Below are 21,351 nucleotides of genomic sequence, written 5' to 3'. Positions count from 1 at the left end.
CCCCAGATTGTAATATTTGAGCAGGATACAGGCCTAGTAGTTGTGGATCCTATAAAAAATATCAACATCAAAAATGTATAGAATCTTATTAACCAAAGGCAAAAGTATGAGGATTTCGCGATAACATTTATTTTCAGATTTTGTTTAAAAGGATTTAGCATATTTAACATTATTACATTATGCAGTTGTACATAATATATTACAAAAGTTTGAATGAAATTCAGTGAAATGTAACCTGAAATGTAGAATAAACTTCCGTATCACCTTATAACTAAACTTCGTTGAACTGACTCTAATCTGTCCATCAACATGTAGAATTATTGGTCCAACAGAAACAGAATTTGGTCCCGTTACACACTGTACACTACATAGTAAAAAGTTGTCGCATATATATGAACCTAGGATACCTATTGTAAATTTGAATTCAGTCGCCTTTGAAAACAAAATCGTAAAACTTACATTCGATCAATTATAGAAACATTCGCACATGGTACATCAGCAACAGTAATGTTATCTATTTGTTTTCTTGACATTCCAATATGTTTCCCTTTGATTGAGATATGGGTACCACCATCAATCGAACCATCTCTTGGATAAATCTGTCTTAACACAAAAAATCAAATAGCACTCTGGATGGACAAGCAAAAACAGGGAGAGATCTTTTTCATGCCAGAACTTACTGCTACACGGGGCCTTGGTTTATACTGTCTTATCCGGAGGACTGATTTGGGATTCTAACCCGTAAAGTAAGGTTTAAGGTTTCGTCAAAGGTCAACATGTCCGAAAATTTATTTTTGCAATAGCCCCAAAACTATGTAAGGTATAAAGTTTATAAATATTTCATTGATTAACAGATGGAAAGTATCACTTGATAAAAAAAAATACTTGGAAAAAATATTAATTAAGAAAAATTCTTCTTAAAAATACATATATTTTCAAAAAATACACCTAATAAATTCGGAGCTCGTAGTGAAAATCATTATTGCAGAAACAAAACATGTTTATCAATGAAGGGCAAGTTGGACTTGGATAGTCTCTGGAAAGTACTTTTCCTTGTTTATTCTGTCCAAATTTTAAGACTTGAAAGTAAAAGTACATTGCAAATGGCGGATTCTATAGGGGTCTTGTCTTTGTACATGTCATGCTTTCAATAACAGCCTTTCAGAGACCATTCTCATCCAAGTTGCCCTTCATTGATAAACATTTATTAATTCTGCAAAATCATTATTAATTCTGCAATAATGATTTTTAAAAAGAAGACAGAATTAAGCAGGTGCATTTTTCTTTAAATATGCACATTTTCTGATACAATTTTTCTCAATAAATATCTTTTTAAAAATATTTATCAAATGATACTTTCTATCTATTAATCAATGATATATTTATAAACTATAAACGTTTTGACTTTATACCACACATAGTTTTGGAGCTATTGTAAAAATAATTTTTTAGACATGTTGACCTTAGACGAAACCTTAATTTGTTACTCTGCGACTAAAGATCAGACACTCTAACTCTTACGTCAGACAGACGAGTTGATACTTTTTCTTACATTGAAATATGACACTTGAATGAATTTCGATCTTTTTGCAAATTATACATTTGATTTGTTACAAAATTACTCATTTCCTTACACTGTTGATTATTGGGACTGGACATAACGAATCTGAACATTTGTGTAGACTGTAGATACATTGATTACTGCACCATTTACAATTCATTGCAGTATTACTGAGCTCCAGATTCTTACAGAAGGTACAGTCTCCTAGTGCCTGGTCAGGACAGCTGTACAGAGTCACTGAAATAGGAATTAAAACATTTCTAAAAAAACGATCTAAAACGGAAAACAATGGTAAAGCAATGGAAGTTTGAATTCCTGAAATCTAGAAACAGTCAATTATTTAACTTTTGAGATTGCTTCATGCATAACATTCACATTCTTTAATACAAGTAGCTAAGTTTTCTTTTGTCAGGAAAATCATCTCATGACGAATCATAATAAGTTATCACTTTAAAGTTCGCACTGAAACGAAAAAAAATATTTCTTTAAGAATCAATTCAAACTAAGTTACATTTAATTATGAATCCGGATCGATAGTTTTTGTCCTGTCTGTTTGTCTGTCTGCTGTCAACTTTAACCTCTGCCATAATTTTAGAACAAACCATGAGAGATAGAAACTTTTTGTATGCATATTCCACTAATTAAGTTCTAACAACTGAAACATCGTTCTTGGCCTTGTCACCTTGACTGTGACATATATTCTGAAAATAGCTTTCTCAAACTTGTTGCTACCGGATGCATAATGTTTAACAAATACATCTGGTTTCATTTTATTTTATTTTAATTCAAGCTACGTAACATCTAAGGTTTGATTTATTTTAAACCATGTACATGTAACATTTAATTCAATTTTTGGTTAAAAAGATGAGAAACTCATTGTTTGTGTCATTTATAGATCATATTTCTATATCCTTAAAACGTACATTTTAAATGGTTTGCTTCAATGTTAAATTCATGTTCTGTCCACAGTACTTTCATGCTTGCTTCATATATACCCAAGGGTAAGGCGTCTTCAATCTGAAATGTTAACGTGGGAATAATGAAAAAATGCCCACATACGTATTAATTATGTAATTAAATTTTTTTTTTCAGTATCTACTTAAGGTATTGACACTGAATGCTTTATCCTCCAAGGCACATGATCCTACCTCTGGACTCTTTCTGGGTCTATATTTAATTTACTTTTTTCTACAATTGTATTGTCTAAAGAATATTTTAAAAATATATTATTGTTCGTTACATGTACCTTAACCTTTCCTGAAATCCCAAACAAAAATTCTGTAGTTACCTAAAGTTTATTTTAATTAACTATAGTGATAACTTCGACAATATGACAACTTTGTTTAATTAAAGTGATTACTTTGACACTTTGATTTACTATAGTGATACCTTTGACACTTTGTAATCACAATGAAAACTTTGATTTATTATAGTGTTAAATTTAAAGACTATAATTTATTAAAGTGAAACATTTAACTATGGAAACTTTGATTTACCATAGCGACCCTTTGAAAACTTCAATATACTATGGTAAAACATAGATATATACTATAGTGGAAGATTTAAAAAAAATTGATTTACTATCAACATTGATTTACTATAGTGATCATTTTGACAACAAAGTGAACAGTTCGACACCTTTGACTTATTATAGTGATCACTTTGACACTTTGATTTACTATTGATAACTATAGTAAACTAAACTAAACAATAGTTAACTATAGTGATTTTTAAGGGATAGCTAAAATTCAACCTAAGTAACAGGTTACATCCATATCTCCATTTGTTTTATCCATCACCTTTACTTGCACTTTTAATGTTATACTTGCCTTGCCGATCATGAAAATTAATTGAGTACTTGAAATCCTTCTACCATTTACATATAGTATCCTTGATGGTAACTGTATTTGTCCTTTATATTTGTCCTGCGAAAATACACATGTAGAATGTATTTATAAAGATAAACAAGTACATGGTTGTACATGTGTTGCAATTAGAGGTATTATTTAATATGTGTATGTGTTATTTAGACATTCGGAGAAGTACCAAGATAGTAATCTCAAAATGCTCATGAAATATTGTCATTATGAGATAAAAACATTAAAAATGATAGTAGTTATATTGTTTATTATTATAATAATAATAAGCTTTGAAATCACAGTTTGTATTACATGTAATAATCAATGAAAAACTAAAAGACTTTTAAGATACATAAGAATTTTAGTTTTATTCATTTATTTCTTAGAAATGATATCAGTTTTGTTTTTAGATACATCACAATTTATTAAATGTATTTGTGTACATTTTATGACTGTACTTACTGGTTCTGGGAAATTCTTTCCTTGAATGACGATTGTTTTAATTTGATTATGTTCTATCATTAAGGGGCCGGTCTGACTTGCGTCCACCATCGGACAAAAAGTTTTCCTTTGTCCACTTTCACTAGCCTTATTGAATAAATGAGAAAAAGTTTAACCTCTGATTACATCTTTCATATTGAACACATTCTAAGTGAAGTGCAAATATCAAGGGTGAATTTTTAAAAGACAGCTGTGAGAGCAAGAAATGAAACATACCGCGTGATTACTGAAAAAATCGATTTGAAATTAATACTAGTTGTCTATTTATAATTTGAAAACCTTTCTACAACGTTGGGATGATTTACACTCTAAAGAGACGACTACGAAACTCTTTCAGAAACAATGTATGTGATTTATAATTGAACAAAAAATCATTTGTATTTTTTGTATCTAAGAGTCAGGATAAAGTAAAGTTGGTACATCAACATAGATTGAAGAGGTTGAAATCCCAGTGCGTTGATCAGGCTAGATACATGAAGGCTGCTTAATCTTTCAACAGAGATATTGGAAATGTGAATCATAATTTCTATAGCACTGCCCGTAACAGAGTATAATAGAAATCAAGAGGTGTTTGTGAAACACTATGCAACCGGCGGCAACGAAGTTCGAAAAAATATTTTTAGCATGAAGGCCTCAATCAAGGCTACATGGTTATTGACCTTGGTGGCATTTGGAAGAAATTTATCAAAGAAGAGAGTATACTAAATTTGAAGTGTCTATCTTTCAGGGTTCAAAAAATATGGCAAAGGTTAATGTTGACAACAGTCAGACAACCAGACAAACAAATTAAACAGACAGGACAAAACAATGCGTCCCAGATCTATCGATTCTATCGCAGTCCTAATTAATTCAGTGTTGTTTCAACAATTAATGGAGGCAATTTTCATTACTTTTGGGGGAGTAGATGTCTTGTAGAGATGTCTTGTTTAACAGAATATGTCTATTTTAAGCACTGCCAGTTTCGTGTTTTCTGGTCAAGCTCGACTAGGTCCGGGTGATCCAAACTTATAGGTCACTACCTATAGAAGTCTTTTTCTTTGTAAAATACTTTAAGTGTGGTTAACATTGAATAAAAGGAAATGTATACATAATGACTGATTAAAGAATCACAATAGCTGTAGTAGAATAATACTTCCAATCAATTCTGTGCCGTTTTCTTGGTGGGTATTGTAAAAGTATTTTTAAATATAATTTTAAGTCATTGAAATAGTTTGTTTAACGACTGAAAGCAAAGCAATTTGTCAAGAAATACGCCCTTTATTATATCTATAATAATAATATTTTAACTCTTTTGCGTAACATTACATTGTACTTGCTTTTTGACTACTGACTTTCTCCCCAGAACACTGATCCGTGTTAAACTGACACTTGTTTTCTGTGATACACCAGTCACACCAGAAAATGTTGTCAACACATGTAGAGCAACTGAAACACATACATTACAATCCATTGTTAATTAGAATATACAACACATGAGACAAAAATGTAAATTAAAGCTTCTCGATCACCTTGTAAAACTACTGCAGTTGTAGAAAAGATAAGGTGATGAAACAATCACCTGGTCTGTCTCATCAGACAAAATACCCAGGCTTACGTTGATATATCCTAGAGAAAAGAAATAACAAAAAATACACTCATTTTTTCTTAAATGAACTTGTGCAGAAAAAAAGGCATGTGTAAATTTAGAAGAAGGTTAATTGTTATCTTGTTAGTTTCATTCTTTCACAATAACGCTGATCGGTTCTAATCTGAAATCTTTTTAGACAATAAAATATTTCAAACTTGCAACTTGAATGTATTTGCTATAACGATCATTCTAACCGAAATTAACTTCTGAACGAGATTCGTTACCTGAAATTTTTCCAAGATCTATACTTTTGACTGCTTTCAAAAGCTCATTTTAATCAATCGTGTAACATGTACATAAATCAACTTTTTTAAACATTTAAGTGTCATAAATGCTCCTTTTCCATAGTCCGAATTATATATTGCTGCGATTGATGAATTGATGAACAATTTCGTTTGTAGTTTTATTATCTTCTTACCCAGACTGCTGTTAAAACTGATTCTAAGATTTTCAACATTAGGATTCATACATTCAGTACCAAAGCGCCATTGAACAGCTTGGGATATAATCTGATCTCCGTTAGGAAAGCTAAACACACAGTTGTAAGAGGTATTGTCATCGCGAGGCAGATCTTTGATTGTTAGATTTAACTAAAAAAAAAGTAAAACATTTTTTTATAATACGTGTAGTAATAATCTAATAGAATAACCTTGTACGTTTCATTTTTCTGGTCTGATAAGAACGGATGAATGTGTAATAGCTTATTGAAAAAATAAAATAAAATCCAGTATAAGTGTTACAGTTTATTATATGGACAAATTCCAGAGAAATCAATGGGAGGTTATTAGAGACACAAAATCATAACAGAAAACAATTACATACATGTAAGCAGTGCCAATGTACTTAAGGTATTCCAACCGTAATAGCAAAAGATACAATGAAATTGAATACATACCTGATATGTACATGTAAGTGATGAATATTCGGCTTATTAAGACATAATTCCCATTTATTACTATTTGCCTGTAAGAGTGGGTTGTGTTCGAACTTATGACCTTGTATTTTGCTTAAGTTATTTTATTTAATTTCTAATTAATTAAAAAATATCAACTTTTGAAATTTTATCCGGATTTTTTTTTTTTCAGTTTTGATTCTTTTTCTAATTTTCATTTTCAATGCATTGTTCAACCCCAGTATACATGTACGTATTTATTGACATTCTGAATCATTTTATTAAATATTTCATTTAAAGAAAACACTTTACCGCATAGACTTCAATGCAATCTTTTTTAATTAACTACTGCTTAGTTAATGATTTTTTTGAAAATTTCTTACGGACAATGCTTTTCTACTATAAAATGCTTTAATTTAATACCGGTCTGTAGAGTATTATTTACTTGAAGGACATTTAAGGATAGAGATTTTGAATCTGATAGGGATGGAAATCCTTAAGCTTAATTCTACAGAAATGTATTAACATGACTAAGGCCTAATCATTTAATGCTTGAAAGCGACATCGGGCAAAAAATGGAAAGAAAAACTAAATGTCAATGGTCTGTTTGTATATGCTTTAACAACCCTCTCAAGAATTTATCACTCATATGGATGCCACCACTAGCTGGTGAAGAGCTGTCTAGTTTGTCCAATACTCGGCACTTAGAGTCATTGAGAAGGGGGTGATCTTTTTTGTGCAAACAGTAGCGGTACGGCGATTTATACAGTCTCTACGTCCCACAGTTGGTTTTAAACCCACAAGGTAAAGATCAACTCCTTACTTTGCCACTATAGAGCAGACGCTCTATCCACTGTGCCACGTGGGCGACACTAAACGTCTAATGGAAAATCCCAAAAGGGAGGGCATGGTCTTCCGTAAGAGATCTCAACATAATTGTAAGTTACAAATCAACTGTCATATTTTAGAAGAAAAATTTTTTTGGTAAAGCTACACAAAAACAAATCAAAGTAAAACTTTAATTTGTTGTACACAAAAATATAGAATTAAGTTCTTACGGTGATGTTTTCGGAGACATGGAGCATTGGTGGAGAGACATTAAGGATTTCGACACATCTGTTTTCTTGCTTTGTACCGTTAACCCATCGAATGTGTGTAGGGTTGTAGCAATCGCTTTTTAATGAGCATCTGCAAGTAAGGAAAGAAATAATATCATATTATAATATATAATCATTTATAATCATAATATAATCATTTATAAACAAATTCGACTATGAATGCTTATTTATGTAGGACTCTTAAGTGCAATGGAACTCCAAACTCCGACGGTCACGCCAAAGTCCGATGATCTTCACCAAACCCCGATGGTTTGACACGCGAAACCCTGATGCTGGAAAACAATTAAAGAACAAGGTTCACTTTTGCCTTATTTTGCCCTTTGCATTTCTGTAAAACTGAAACTGCATTGTTTTAGATAACAATTAATTAAATATCACTTAGGACTTTAAAGACTGCGTATCTATCAAAAAATTTTCTGGCTAGTCAATGCATTATGTCCTCACGAAATGCGTCAATTTCCTAAAATTCTGAAAAAGTCTACAAAACAGTCAATCTTAAAGGTATTTTTCGATATTTAATATAGAGCGCAACCTCTGATCTAAAATGAGCAACTACTAAATAGTAGAACTGTTTGGGGGGATTTAAAGTCATGTTCTATTTTTTTAAATTAGAGAGTGTGTTGATATCATTTTTCTTCACAGAAAGTACTCAATTATACCCGTTTACATTAAAATTCAAGAACACCATAGAGCCAGTTCTCCAAGATCTAGTACCGATCACGGTAGCTCGGTCGGTAGAGCGCTCGCTCCGTGATCGGGAGGTCGTGAGTTCGTATCTCGGCCGCGACTGACCTAGTCGTTAAAATGGGTAGCAACTGTTCCTTCGCCATGCGCTCGGCACTTTGAAGTGAAAGTTGCGGGTCCTTCGGATGAGACCTTAAAAACCGAGGCCCCGTGTCAGCTGCAGGCGCTGGCACGATAAAGATGCCTCACTGCTCAATGGCCCTGAGTGCAGAGTATAGGGGGAAATTTGCAGCTCTCCACCAGCGAGTGATGAGTGAAAAATTCTCGAGAGGGACGTTAAATAATATACAATCAATCAATCAATCCAAGATCTAGATTTTTAGGAAAAAAATTTAAGGGAAATGTACTAAGTCTCTATTTTATTTTAATGGCTTAAAATAGAAAATCAAGTGTAATCGATCAATTTGTATAATTATCTGCAGGGCCATTTTATGCATAAATTGAACTGAGAGCTTATATAACGTCATAGTACTAATGCACCAGACTACAATGCAGCACCATGACAAGGATTTATACAAGTATTAATAATTATCATTTCCCGAAAACTAATTCTTATGTCTCGGATAATTTCCAAGTGTGTAGGCCTAGCAACTCTATATAGATATCTACATGTAGATATGTTATGCGGGTGCGATACGTCAACCCTAATAACTCGACCTGTGTGCAAGAAGTAACCCTTAATCAAAGCAATTCAAAAGACTAAACCTAATCATTTGAGTGGTGTGCGAGGACTCATCCTAATATCTCGGAAACATGTAAACAATACGAAAAATAAATAAAAGCGCATGCAAGGATCAATACATAAATGATGGCATTTGATTGCAGGAAAACGATGTCAAGGATTGATGTTGAATTATTGTGACGTCATAAACGTCGATTGTTTCTCCAATTCATCGGACTTTGGCGTGTCAGACAATCGCACCCTAGCGCAGCGCGTCTAATATAGGAAACGGGCCATCGGGCTTTGGCGTGACGAACGGACTTTGGCATCCGTACCGACAACAAACCATAGGGATTTGGCGCAGACCATCAGTGTTTGGCGACACCATCGGGCTTTCGCGTCACTACCGGACTTTGGAGTCTTACATATACATATTATATGATATATATATATATATATATATATATATATATATATATATATATATATATATATATATATATATATATATATATATATATATATATATATATATAAGCTTCTCATTGCAAATACAAAGGTTTAATCATAAAATGAAAATAATTAAAGATCACCTCAAAGATCTCCATATTCCATACGTTGTGCACATTTCATAAAAATAACAGCAAACTAAATAATTTTGTACAGACCTGTGGTCTAGAACACACCATCCGCAATATGGGTCATTACTTGACAGACAATCTTTACACATGGCGTACAGGGAACAATTCTGCACCGGAATCTTGGCCACCTGGAAATGATTTACTGTTCTCTATTTTTCTATCAAAAATGAATAGCTGAGATTATGCGTGTACATACAGTAGTTGGGAATTATAAAATTTGTTTTGTTAAAATAGTATCTTATTGTAGAGATACACTGTTTACCTTGCACAAAAAATAATTTTTTTTAAAATTTGAATATTGGCTATTGTAGTGTATTGATAGAATGCTAAGGGAAGTAACTTTGAATGTGTGTTGTGTGTTAGAGTTTGTGTGCAAGAGGTGTGTTTTTTAGTGGTGTGGGTCATGTGTCAGTGTGCATGGGTAGTGCGTGCGTGGACGTCAGGGTGGAAGCCTTCTATTATAAATACATGTAATAATCTTTGTAAACAGGATAGGATTTGAGTATCCCTCAACTGTATTGCTATAAAGATTGAAAACTATATCAATATCTTGTTTCCAAAGCTGATATTTTTTCTGCAAGTCGCTTAAAATAAACAGTTTCCTTGTAATTACATTTGTAATATAATTAAAGCATGATAACTGTCAATGAGCAATCCATTCTCACTTTTCTGTCACTCATGGCGTAAAGAAACATCTGAGAATTGTCAAACGCCATATCTTGATTTATAGCATGACCCTCGTCCACTACAATGGCGGAATCATACAACTCTGCTTTGCTGGACGTTTTCAGAACCACCTACCAAAAGTAAGACGAAATCGCAGCTAGATTAAAAATCGATTATGACATCACGGTGAAAATGTACAAATGTATCTCAGCAGATGAAAAATAATTTTCTTTTTCATACACTCTTACATACTGTGATTTCTCATAATTATTGTAAACATAAACTTATGTGAAACTTATCTTCTCATTAAAACACTATTTGAATGTAAAATTAAAGCCAACTTGGTCTCGCTGTACTGACAGATATGATGTCATAGACTAGTTTGACACGCAGTTTCTCTATACTTGAGACGCAGCTCTAGCTATTATCATTGCAACTTGAAAATAGGTAAATTAAAACTAAAAATAGCGTGATATGACTAAAATTGAGTCATATTTTTAATGCATTACTCAATATTTCACAGTATCATTTAATTGATATCGAGTAGGTCTTTTATAAAGTTGCAGTCATGCACTTTTATACATAAACGTACTGCAATCAAAGGCACAACCCATAGAAAATCTCAAAAGTTCAACGATATCCGCTAATAACTATACATTATGATATTTTAAACACATGTAGCTACTGTCCGTACTATTTTGAAAAGTGTTAGTAGCAAGATGTGCTCTGTTGGTTTTTTTTCGAAATGTTACATTTTTTATTTCAATGCTTTGGTCATCGTCGGAAACCCACGGTCGGTCTCAAGAAGCGAGACCGACCGTGGGTTTCCGACGATGATGGAAGCCCTAACCCTAACCCCGTTTATAAGTTATGGCCAAGGTTAAAATTTTTAAAAAGAAGGTCAAACTCTTAGGTCAAGGTCAAAGGGTGAAAGTTCTTGTTATCAAATGGAAGGTCTTGTCATAAGGATTAAGTATGTGACGTATGAACGCACTAGCCGCAACCCTTTAAAAGTTATGGTCAAGGTTTGCCTTTTTAAAGTAGGTCAAACTCAAGGGTCAAGGTCAAAGGGTCAAAATGCTTGGTATCCATGAAGGGTCTTCTCACAAGGATTACATATATAAAGTATAAAAGCCCTGTCCCTTACCGTTCAAAAGTTATGCCCAAGGTTACATGTAAAGTTTTTTCACAGGTACGGAAATCTACGAAGTCAAGGTCAAAGGGTCAAAGTTGTTGGTATCCAATGAAAGGTCTTTCAACAAAAAATACATATATGAAGTATAAATGTCCTGGTATCCACTGTTTAAAAGATATGGTTAAAATAAAAGTTTAAAATATTTATGTAAAAGTGGTTCAAACTGCAAGGTCAAGGTCAAAAGGTTAAATTTGGTGGTACCCATAGAAAAGTCTTAACAAAATAAATACACATATGTTATATTAAAGTCATGCCTCCACTGAATCAAAAGTTATGGGAAAGGTTAAAGTTTTTGCAGACAGACAGAGAGACAGACAGACAGACGGACACGACAAAAACTATATATCCCCAAAACTTTGTTTACGGGGGCATAAAAACACTTTACTACAATGTCACCATGTGACGTCTATGAAAAGAAAAATATGCATTAATACAGGTTTATTTTGAGAGAGTAATTTTCAGGTTTGCATTTGTTTACGATAATAACTACATCAAAGAAGAGTGTGCAATCAAAGCAAATACATTGTATTATTAAACAACGTTATCGTTTGCAAAACAATACATATTTTATTAGCCATTGTAATAATAAGACACTACATACTGTATCAATAATTAACTTAAAAATAATAATAATAAAAAAATTAATAAATTCCAGACATCTGTTATGCAATTTTAATAAGCAAAACGTATTTGTCTATATTTTTTTAAAACGGATTACGATGAAAAAATGTTCAAATCTTTCGGTTTACTTTAAAAACAAGTGTGTGTTACCTTATTGATATGTCCATTGGAGGTACCAAGAAAAGCTACAGTGTGCTCTCCAGTGAAAGTGACAGCCAAAGATTCCGGATTGTCTTCTTTAGCTGGAAACTGGATGACCGGGTTTGAAACGACTGGAGTTTTCCCATCAATTATCAAATTCAGAGAACCTGAGCACAGCAACTCATCATCAGTGAATAAAGACTAAAATTGAAAACAAACAACATTAATATAAAGGCCAGTACAGAATCTGGTACCTTTGTGTCATAAATATGTTTTACTGACTATAGATGATGAGATCTAAATTATAATTATATTGTTTGTAAAAAGACTTGAGCTCATTACTAATAATTTTGCTTATGTACAATTATATCGACGTTTTGTCCGGTATATGCTTATTACGTTCCACAAGTTATTCGACTTTCAAAGTATGTTGACCTTTTCATTTTTAAGGTAATTCCACCCTCATACGATGTCATAGGTTTTTGCAAAAACTGTAATTAGTTTACATTCATACTTAATAGAACGATATCTCTTGGAAGAATGCTTTACAATAGGTGCAATGATAAATATTGTAAGTTTTAGAATTTACAAAATGCATTTTTTTCTATATCTAATCAATTATTTAATCTTTAAAAAATGTTGACTAGGGCAATAACTCCTTCTAGGTCTCTTCATTCAGGCATTTGCTTTATTGTAAAATAGTTTCCCTGATATTCACAATTCAAAAGTATCTTTAAGGTAGGAAATATTTTTGAACATTCAGCATCAGAATTATACATTTTAACTAGTTTTTACATATTTTTCATAATACTGTTTACAGAAAATGTGCGACTTTTTACGTTGACATACACTTCTTTTTAATTATGTTTTGCATCTTAAATAATATGGTGACCTATACATTTTTTGTAATAATTGGAAAATTTAAAGTATATTAAATGAAAATGAATGCAGTTTTTGTACTTTGAACCTATAAAATTGGAAGGGGGAAAATACCTTAACCTAAACAAGCTAATTATATATACTTTAGTGTTACAAGGAATTTAAAAGCTTGTTTAGAGTCAATATTTCAAAAACCATCTAGTCTATATTATGTCTTTTTCAACAAAACGAACCTTTCATTGCATTCATTTTTGGCTTATATATTCCATAACAAGGAAGAAGTCTTCCTTGCAATGTTTGTCTATCAAATGTTTCGTCTTCCAGAAAACATTCGGGCGCAGGTCAGGTTAGACCGTTCAACAGAAGATGCTTACTACTGTTTCTAGACACACGATCCTACCTCTGGAAGTTATGAGGGTTCGTGTTTTGACTCTGTTAACAGATTTGAATTTGACATGTTTATAGATACAATGACATCGCTCTCTGTTCGTAATCTTCATTTTTGTTCGAAGAAAAAGGAAAACACATCACTTGTGTAATATTTGCGAGGATATGATAGCATTGACTGACTGTGAAAGAATTCATACGTTTATAATACCATGACTTTTAATAATGAAAATTGTTAAGTCTGACAAAATTTTAAATTCTGAGTTATGTCCAAGACACGATGTAGTTACGATATCGACACATTACGTTTTACATTTATTATTTTACTATAATATTCCTCTATTCTTGTGTGTTTATTAAAGTACTTCCTGTTTTAAGAATATTTCCCTGCTGTCAATATCCACGATATCGTGCCGTTATCGAATCAGGAGTGTTCAAAGAATTATGGTTTCCATCTTAAATATTGTGTTTTTAAAATGGGTTACTTAAAACTATCCTTTATAAACTTTCCCTGTAGTGTCGATAACGTACATGAACATGTAGATATCGATGAGATCGCTTTGATATCGAACCATGTTGTCCAACCTTTTGTACATACCACCCGAGTTACTTTGTATGTTTGTTTATGCTGAATTACTTTACAAGTACGAAGATTATACCTGCCATCAATATCGTTGATATCGACGATATCGTATCGATATCGAATCATGATTATTAAAACATATTTAACGACAGTCGCCCTAACCAAACTTTTTCTTTAAACATAAAAACACAAAGGCCACGGTGCTTTCTGCGAACTGTATCAGGGTACTGTTCACAGCAATCCAAAGATTATATTTTCCGCACGACATATTTTATTTCAACAACAATAAATCCTTCAAAAATGCCTTATCTCATAAATAAAATAGATTGAAAAGTATTTACCCCCAAGAATTAGCATGATGTAATTTCAGCTAGACTAATCTGTTTTGTGTCAATCACATGTAAGATTCATAAGCCAATTTGTAATATATATTTAGATTAACAGCCAGCTTGATAACGGACAACAAAGCACCGGTGTACTATACAGGAACACAGGGCTAGTGTCTTTTATGCATATTTAAAAATGAGTAGAAATAATTTTGAACAACAAAATTAAAATGATCTATTTATCGAATGAAATTTCAATCGGGGTGTAAAAAAAATGAGAACCAAAAAAAAAAAAGATAAAACTAGATGCTGTCATGAGACAGTAATACCCGCACCAAGGTGTTTGCCTCAAAATACACAATCCTACGGGCGGCTTTCCAAGGAAAAAGTCAAAATAATTCTATATAATTCAGGCACGTAGCATCGTTTTTGAAAGTGGGGGGGGGGGCAACCTGATAAAATTTTTTTTACTTACCTAAAAAAATTAACAAGCAAAAAAAAAATGAAAAGGGGGGGGGGGGTAGTGGCCACCTTTTTTTCAAGGCAAATTACTTTCACTTCCATTTTTTTCCCCATATTTCCTTGCTATGTAGATATTGTGGTAAAAAGTGGGGGGGGGGGCAACCATCTTTTCAATGGACATTTTCTTATAGTAAAGGTAATGTTGGGGAAAAAAGTTGGGGGCCAAGCCTCCCCTGCCCCCCCCCTCCCCCGGTTGCTACGTGCCTGTAATTTACATGTATTCATCAAATTGAATATGAAATTCTCACTGTGACCTATAACTCAGAACCTCTTATATTTATTTTACATGCTTAATTCATTATATACCAGTTTGAATTCTATTAATGATGTAAATTAGATTTTGATAAATGTTTTGCTCTTAATAGGACCTATTTAAATTTACTAATCCCCCCCTCGACACCACAATCACACAGCACATACGTTTTGGAATAGGCTAGATGGAACAGTTTTGTTAAAACATTGTTTGTTATGAATTAATTTAAAATTTTTTCTTGTACTATACATGTTAACATATAAATTTCTACATCACATCACGTTGCGTCACCCATTCTCATATTTTTAGATTAAACTCCATTCGGTACACCTCGGCCGATTCCCACTTCATCTGATAAGGTGACGGAATCGACCAATCGGAGTTCCTCGGATGACTCGTACCTCTCACATAACCTCGGACGTCAAAGGTGATCTACCATCTTGCTGATTCAGTCATGTGATCTTATTTGAATTTCATTCAAATATTATACTTTTGAAATCCGACTTACTTTGATGCACGCCCAACACAGTGTTTTTGCTTTCAAAGAATACTAACATTTGGTTGTAATAAACATGAGGAATTACACTAATAAAGAAACTTTTTCTAGGAACTGTAGGCAGAGCGAAATATGAAATGAGTGACAAGGCAGTTTCCGGCGGAGAAATGTAGCGATCTGTTGCGTGTTCCTCCACCTATCACATCCGAGGTTTGAATGGAGCGAAGCGGAGTCAGCCGAGGATTGCCGATTGGGAATCGACGGCACGAAGGTTTTCCGAATGGAATAGCATGAGAACATGCTGCAGTCTGGTGTGCATATTGGATTAATTCATTTTGTGTTATAATTGGATTTATATTTCATGAAGTTGACAAGACCTATGGAGGTCGGTAAGTACAAGTTTAAGTATAGTGGGGGGTAAAATAAACCCAAACGATTAGGTTAAAGTTCAAAAAGGGTCAAAGATCATCGCATGCCACACTAGACGAATTTCATATTGTGAAGTTATCTCCCGTTGTCGATGTGACATTCAGTTACTGCCAATACTGGTGCGGATCCAGAAATTTTTTTCGGGAGTAGGGAGGGGAGTTCACATCTCAGTCAAAAAATTCCAGCCCAGAATTTCCTGACAAGCAGGAGAAAAAAAACTCATAAACTGAAAACAAATAAACAAAATAAAAACAATGATAGTGGGGTCAATGTTTTCTAAGTTAGGGGAAGGCACAGGGGCCGGTAACATACTGTTTTTGATTTTACGTAATCACTATATGTTAGGGATGGCAATCGATTACAGAATTGCTAATCGGTTAACCGCAAGACGTTCCGACCGATTAACCGGTTAAACGTATCAAAATACGCATTTTCGTAAAGTACATAACTATTTTTTCCTAGTATGTAGATCTATTCATATATAAAAGAAGCCTGATAAAGTCTGGATGTAAAATTATTGTATTTGTCTTCATTCTTGTTTTTTAAAATAAAACATATGCTTATATATTTTATTTTAATTAAATATAGATTGGGGAAAAATTTAATGAAAGCACGCACGAATCATGTAGAATAAATCACTGATATTTTTCCAATTCAGATTTCACATACGTTTATTCTGCGTTGCCACCATAATTAAAAAGTTTTGAGTCTGAAATACATCACTTAATTTACAAAGTTTGTTTAGACAGTAATTTATTCTATTTCAGTTCTTTATTCCGTGGGACGTACATCCCATAAGCATCATAAGTACAACATTGTATTTATCAATTACATACATAGTACAATAACATGTTATAAACTTACCAACTAGTAATACATACATTTTATTATATAGCTAATTGATTTAAACATTCCATTCGTAATTTATTAGCATGATATATATATTTCCCTAACTGATTTACATCTTTCGTATTTGTACTACAGAATAATTGTATTAACTTGAAGACACTTGGTCTTCGGGAGTAGTAATGTTTGATGAACTTGTTTCTTAAATCGTGAAAAACTGGACAAATGAATAAAAAATGAAATTCGTCTTCAATATCATTTAAATTACACAGAACACATTTCCTATCACTCCTTATTAAGTTCTCGTATCTTCCAGTTTCAATCTTTAAATTATGTGCTGAAAGTCTGAGACATGAAATTGCTTTTCTATATTTTACATGGATGGGTTTCTTTAAATAACCTTGTAAACAAAAATAACCAACTAAATGCTTATATAACATACACTTTGGTGACTTACATATATCAGATATAGCCTTCTGTTTAAAAACGTCACACATTCTATTGTATGTTATGTCTAATAAAATGCTATCTTTTTGATTACTATGAAACAAGTCAGCTAAACCTAGAGTGTACATTTCATTTTTTATACTCATAACCCAGGGATCTTTATTCTCTACCATATCTTGATAACATGCACTCAAAATACAATTATTACTTTTTCTTAATTTTAACCAATATTTTAATATTCTGCGCTTTCTGTATATATCTAGTGGTACTATAGATAACTGCAAAACCAAACATACTTATTCGAAATTCCCATCGGTTATATAATCATCATTAAAGAAATACAGGACAGTCAGGGTAACGACATTGTGTTTTAACAGTAATTAACACTTAAAATCTTCAAACACAATATGACCAATTACCCTACAATCTCAATCCGGAGAACGATAATTACATCCAATTTAGATTGGATATGTGAAAACGCCGACTTATCAACGTTTATCCAAATATTTCTTTTTTTCAAAAATGGACTAATTCTGACAAAATTATGTTCAAAAGTATATAAATTTTTATTTTTTCCGACTAACCGATTACAGATTTTCTAACCGATTGCCATCGTTCCGACCGAGTAATCGGTTAACCGGTTACAAATTGCCATCCCTACTATATGTATACAAAAAGAGAAAGGGAAACAATGTCAGCTTGAATTTACACAGGGTCGATCTCAGAAATGACTCGGTGTTTTCAATAAAATACCTTGCAGTTAGTGAAATAACGTCTGGGGTCATTCAGTAATAATCACTCTTTAATAAAAATACCATTGCGGTCATTTAAGAATCGTGGAAGTCGTGTTTTGCAGATCCAATATCCTGTCATGCCAGTGATGTAGTTTAAGTCGTCCACTAAATTCGCTAAACATTGCATCCAATATTTAACGCGAGATATGATTGGTCAATGGTGCTTTTCTAGAACAGATCTGACCAATCACGCTCCGCCTTTTACCAATCTTGGGTTTTTCCAAAATGTCGTCTGTTCTGGGCTCGAGCCTCTCTGTGAACGAAAAAGCTACCGTATTTATTCAAATCGGAGATACTGTACCTTTTGATTGCAATTAACAAAAGAAAAAGATGATTTTCGTAAACGCTGGATCCTTACTTTGTGTTTTCCATCTCCGGAAAGACTTCAAAACTGGAGAAAATGTGCGAATTTTGCCTCGTTTTAGTGGACGACTTAAAGTACATCGACTCGCACAACGGGATATCGAGTTAGTATTACCCAACTTAAACGCTATAAAAAGTAACGAGGTTTCTGTTTTACTAAAGCATATTTATTGTAGTATGATTTCTAGTTATAATTTAATTGGCTACATTCTTTTTTCTATGAGATACGAAATATTTCCGAGATCGACCCTGTGTAAATTCGGGCTGACGTTGTTTCCCTTTCCTTTTTTGTATATATATAGCGATTACGTAAAATCAGAAACAGTATGTTACCGGCCCTTGTGGGGGAAGGATGTCCAAAGTCATTTTTTATTTGCTTCAGTATATAGTCTTGCTTAAATAACAAAGCAAATTCCAGGAGGGGGGTTCCAATCTCCCTACCCACTCCCTGTCCCTGAAATAACAATCTATTTTGTGATTCCAATTGAATAGTATATTTTTTTCCATTTGACTAATCATACATATTTTGTTTCTTGTGTTTATATTATGTCTGTCTATTTGTCTGCAGAAATTATAACCTTGCCCATGAGTTTTAAGTGGGATGGGCTATACAAATGGCTTCCACATTTTATAGGTTTATTTCTTGTGACAATTAAGACCTTTTATTTGGGTACCATTAATTTTTACCTCTGATCGCTTGACCTAGGATACACATTTTTACAAGAAAAATACCAAACTTTAAACTTGGCCTAAATTTTGATCAGTAGGTGCTAGGGCTTTCATGCTTAACATGTGTATTCATTTTGAACTGTCAACAGGTATAAATATTTGACCTTGACCCTAGAGTTTGAACCACTTAAAAAATTAACGTTGGCAATTAACTTTTGAACAGGAAGTACCAGGGATTACTTATTTCACATGTGCATTCCTTGTGACAAGACTTTCTTCTGATACCAACATTTTGAATCCACAGGGGCCGGTAACATACTGTTTCTGATTTTACGTAATCACTATATATATACAAAAAAGGAAAGGGAAACAACGTCAGCCCGAATTTACACAGGGTCGATCTCGGAAATATTTCGTATCTCATAGAAAAAAGAATGGAGCCAATTAAATTATAACTAGAAATCATACTACAATAAATATTCTTTAGTAAAACAGAAACCTCGTTACTTTTTATAGCGTTTAAGTTGGGTAATACTAACTCGATATCCCGTTGTGCGAGTCGATGTACTTTAAGTCGTCCACTAAAACGAGGCAAAATTTGCACATTTTCTCCAGTTTTGAAGTCTTTCCGGAGATGGAAAACACAAAGTAAAGATCCAGCGTTCACGAAAATCATCTTTTTCTTTTGTTAATTGCAATCAAAAGGTACACTATCTCCGATTTGAATAAATACGGTAGCTTTTTCGTTCACAGAGAGGCTCGAGCCCAGAACAGACGACATTTTGGAAAAACCCAAGCTTGGTAAAAGGCGGAGCGTGATTGGTCAGATCTGTTCTAGAAAAGCACCATTGACCAATCACATCTCGCGTTAAATATTGGATGCAATGTTTAGCAAATTTAGTGGACGACTTAAACTACATCACTGGCATGACAGGATATCGGATCTGCAAAACACGACCTACACGATTCTTAAATGACCGCAATGGTATTTTTATTAAAGAGTGATTATTACTGAATGATCCCAGACGTTATTTCACTAACTGCAAGGTATTTTATTGAAAACACGAGTCATTTCCGAGATCGACCCTGTGTAAATTCGAGCTGACATTGTTTCCCTTTCTCTTTTTGTATACATATAGTGATTACGTAAAATCAAAAACAGTATGTTACCGGCCCCTGTGTTTGAACCCTTTGACCTTGACCTTTGAGTTTGACATATATTTGAGAAACTTCAACCTTCGCCATAGGCTTCCATACAGGGACATCAGTGTTTCACAAACACATCTTGTCTTCATTATTATTTGGTGGTGTCTCCATATGAGGGAAAAATTCCCGAGAGAGATGTATTCACAACAAACAAACAAATTACTAAAGAAAATATAAAACATGAATACGTTGGTCATGCATATATACAACTTTTCAAATACTGCAACCATATTGTAACCCTTTCAAAACACTCATTTGAGCTTTTTGGTTTCCTTATCATATAACGTCTGTCGTGACATGTCGTCCATCTGTTTGTCTGAAAACTTTTTACATTTTTAACTTCTCTAGAACCACTGGGCAAATTTTACCCAATTCATATAGAAATATGTACATTTGTATGTCAGACTGTCCTTCTGTCTGAATAAAATTAACCTTGGTCATCACAGTCATATCTACTGAATGAGAAGAGACAAGACATTCATATTAAACTTATGTACTAGTATTTACCTGTGAAAATCTGAGAATGGCATGGTGTTTTTTTTTTTACATATGACCTAGAAGTTTGACCTACTTGCAATAAATTAAATTGTTATAAATTCATCATTTTGAAAGAGAAAACTTAGGGCATTCATATTATAATGCATGTATATTATTACCTGTGATAAGACCTTTCCAAATGAATCATGACTTTTACTCTGTGACCTTGACCTTGAAGCCTAACCTACTTTTCAAAAATGTTGCATTTGCTTATAACTTTTGATTGAGATGAGATATGACTCTCACATTTGACATATACATTAATAACTCATAAAAATTCAAGGTGTTTCCCAGCATGCGATGCTTTTTCACCCCTTGACGTTGATGTTTTACATAATTTTCAAAATGTTTAACTCTCCTAAAAGATGATTAGGCTTCTAAGTAACA

At 33.1% G+C, this 21,351-nt stretch overlaps 2 protein-coding genes across 2 annotated transcripts in view; both read right to left on the bottom strand.

Annotated features, from left to right (window-relative positions):
* Positions 1-4: 4 nt before the first annotated feature.
* On the bottom strand, positions 5-2,783 carry LOC134268697 (plexin-B2-like; the record flags this gene model as incomplete). Its single annotated transcript, XM_062750944.1, has 5 exons — positions 2,485-2,783; positions 1,635-1,798; positions 460-599; positions 265-364; positions 5-49 (listed from the first exon to the last, which is right to left on the bottom strand). Coding segments are annotated over exons 1-5 (504 nt in total), but the record flags the coding sequence as incomplete, so codon positions are not given.
* A 526-nt stretch (positions 2,784-3,309) lies between these two features.
* Positions 3,310-21,351, bottom strand: part of LOC134268688 (plexin-B-like) — a 20,099-nt gene continuing 2,057 nt past the window's right edge. The window contains exons 2-10 of the mRNA XM_062750932.1: positions 12,237-12,428; positions 10,270-10,401; positions 9,632-9,732; positions 7,499-7,628; positions 5,967-6,138; positions 5,430-5,526; positions 5,227-5,346; positions 3,883-3,997; positions 3,310-3,486 (exon numbers count right to left, since the gene is read on the bottom strand). Of these exons, the coding sequence (XP_062606916.1) occupies positions 3,310-3,486; positions 3,883-3,997; positions 5,227-5,346; positions 5,430-5,526; positions 5,967-6,138; positions 7,499-7,628; positions 9,632-9,732; positions 10,270-10,401; positions 12,237-12,428 (1,236 nt within the window). The remainder of the gene's footprint in view (positions 3,487-3,882; positions 3,998-5,226; positions 5,347-5,429; positions 5,527-5,966; positions 6,139-7,498; positions 7,629-9,631; positions 9,733-10,269; positions 10,402-12,236; positions 12,429-21,351) is intronic.

Source organism: Saccostrea cucullata, unplaced genomic scaffold (assembly GCF_032062105.1).
Source record: "Saccostrea cucullata isolate Sc308-1 unplaced genomic scaffold, CSIRO_AGI_Scuc_v1 ctg3696, whole genome shotgun sequence".
Lineage (NCBI taxonomy): Eukaryota > Metazoa > Mollusca > Bivalvia > Ostreida > Ostreidae > Saccostrea > Saccostrea cuccullata.
The sequence above is the reverse complement of the archived record's forward strand: the minus strand, read 5'-3'. Positions and strand labels throughout refer to the sequence as shown.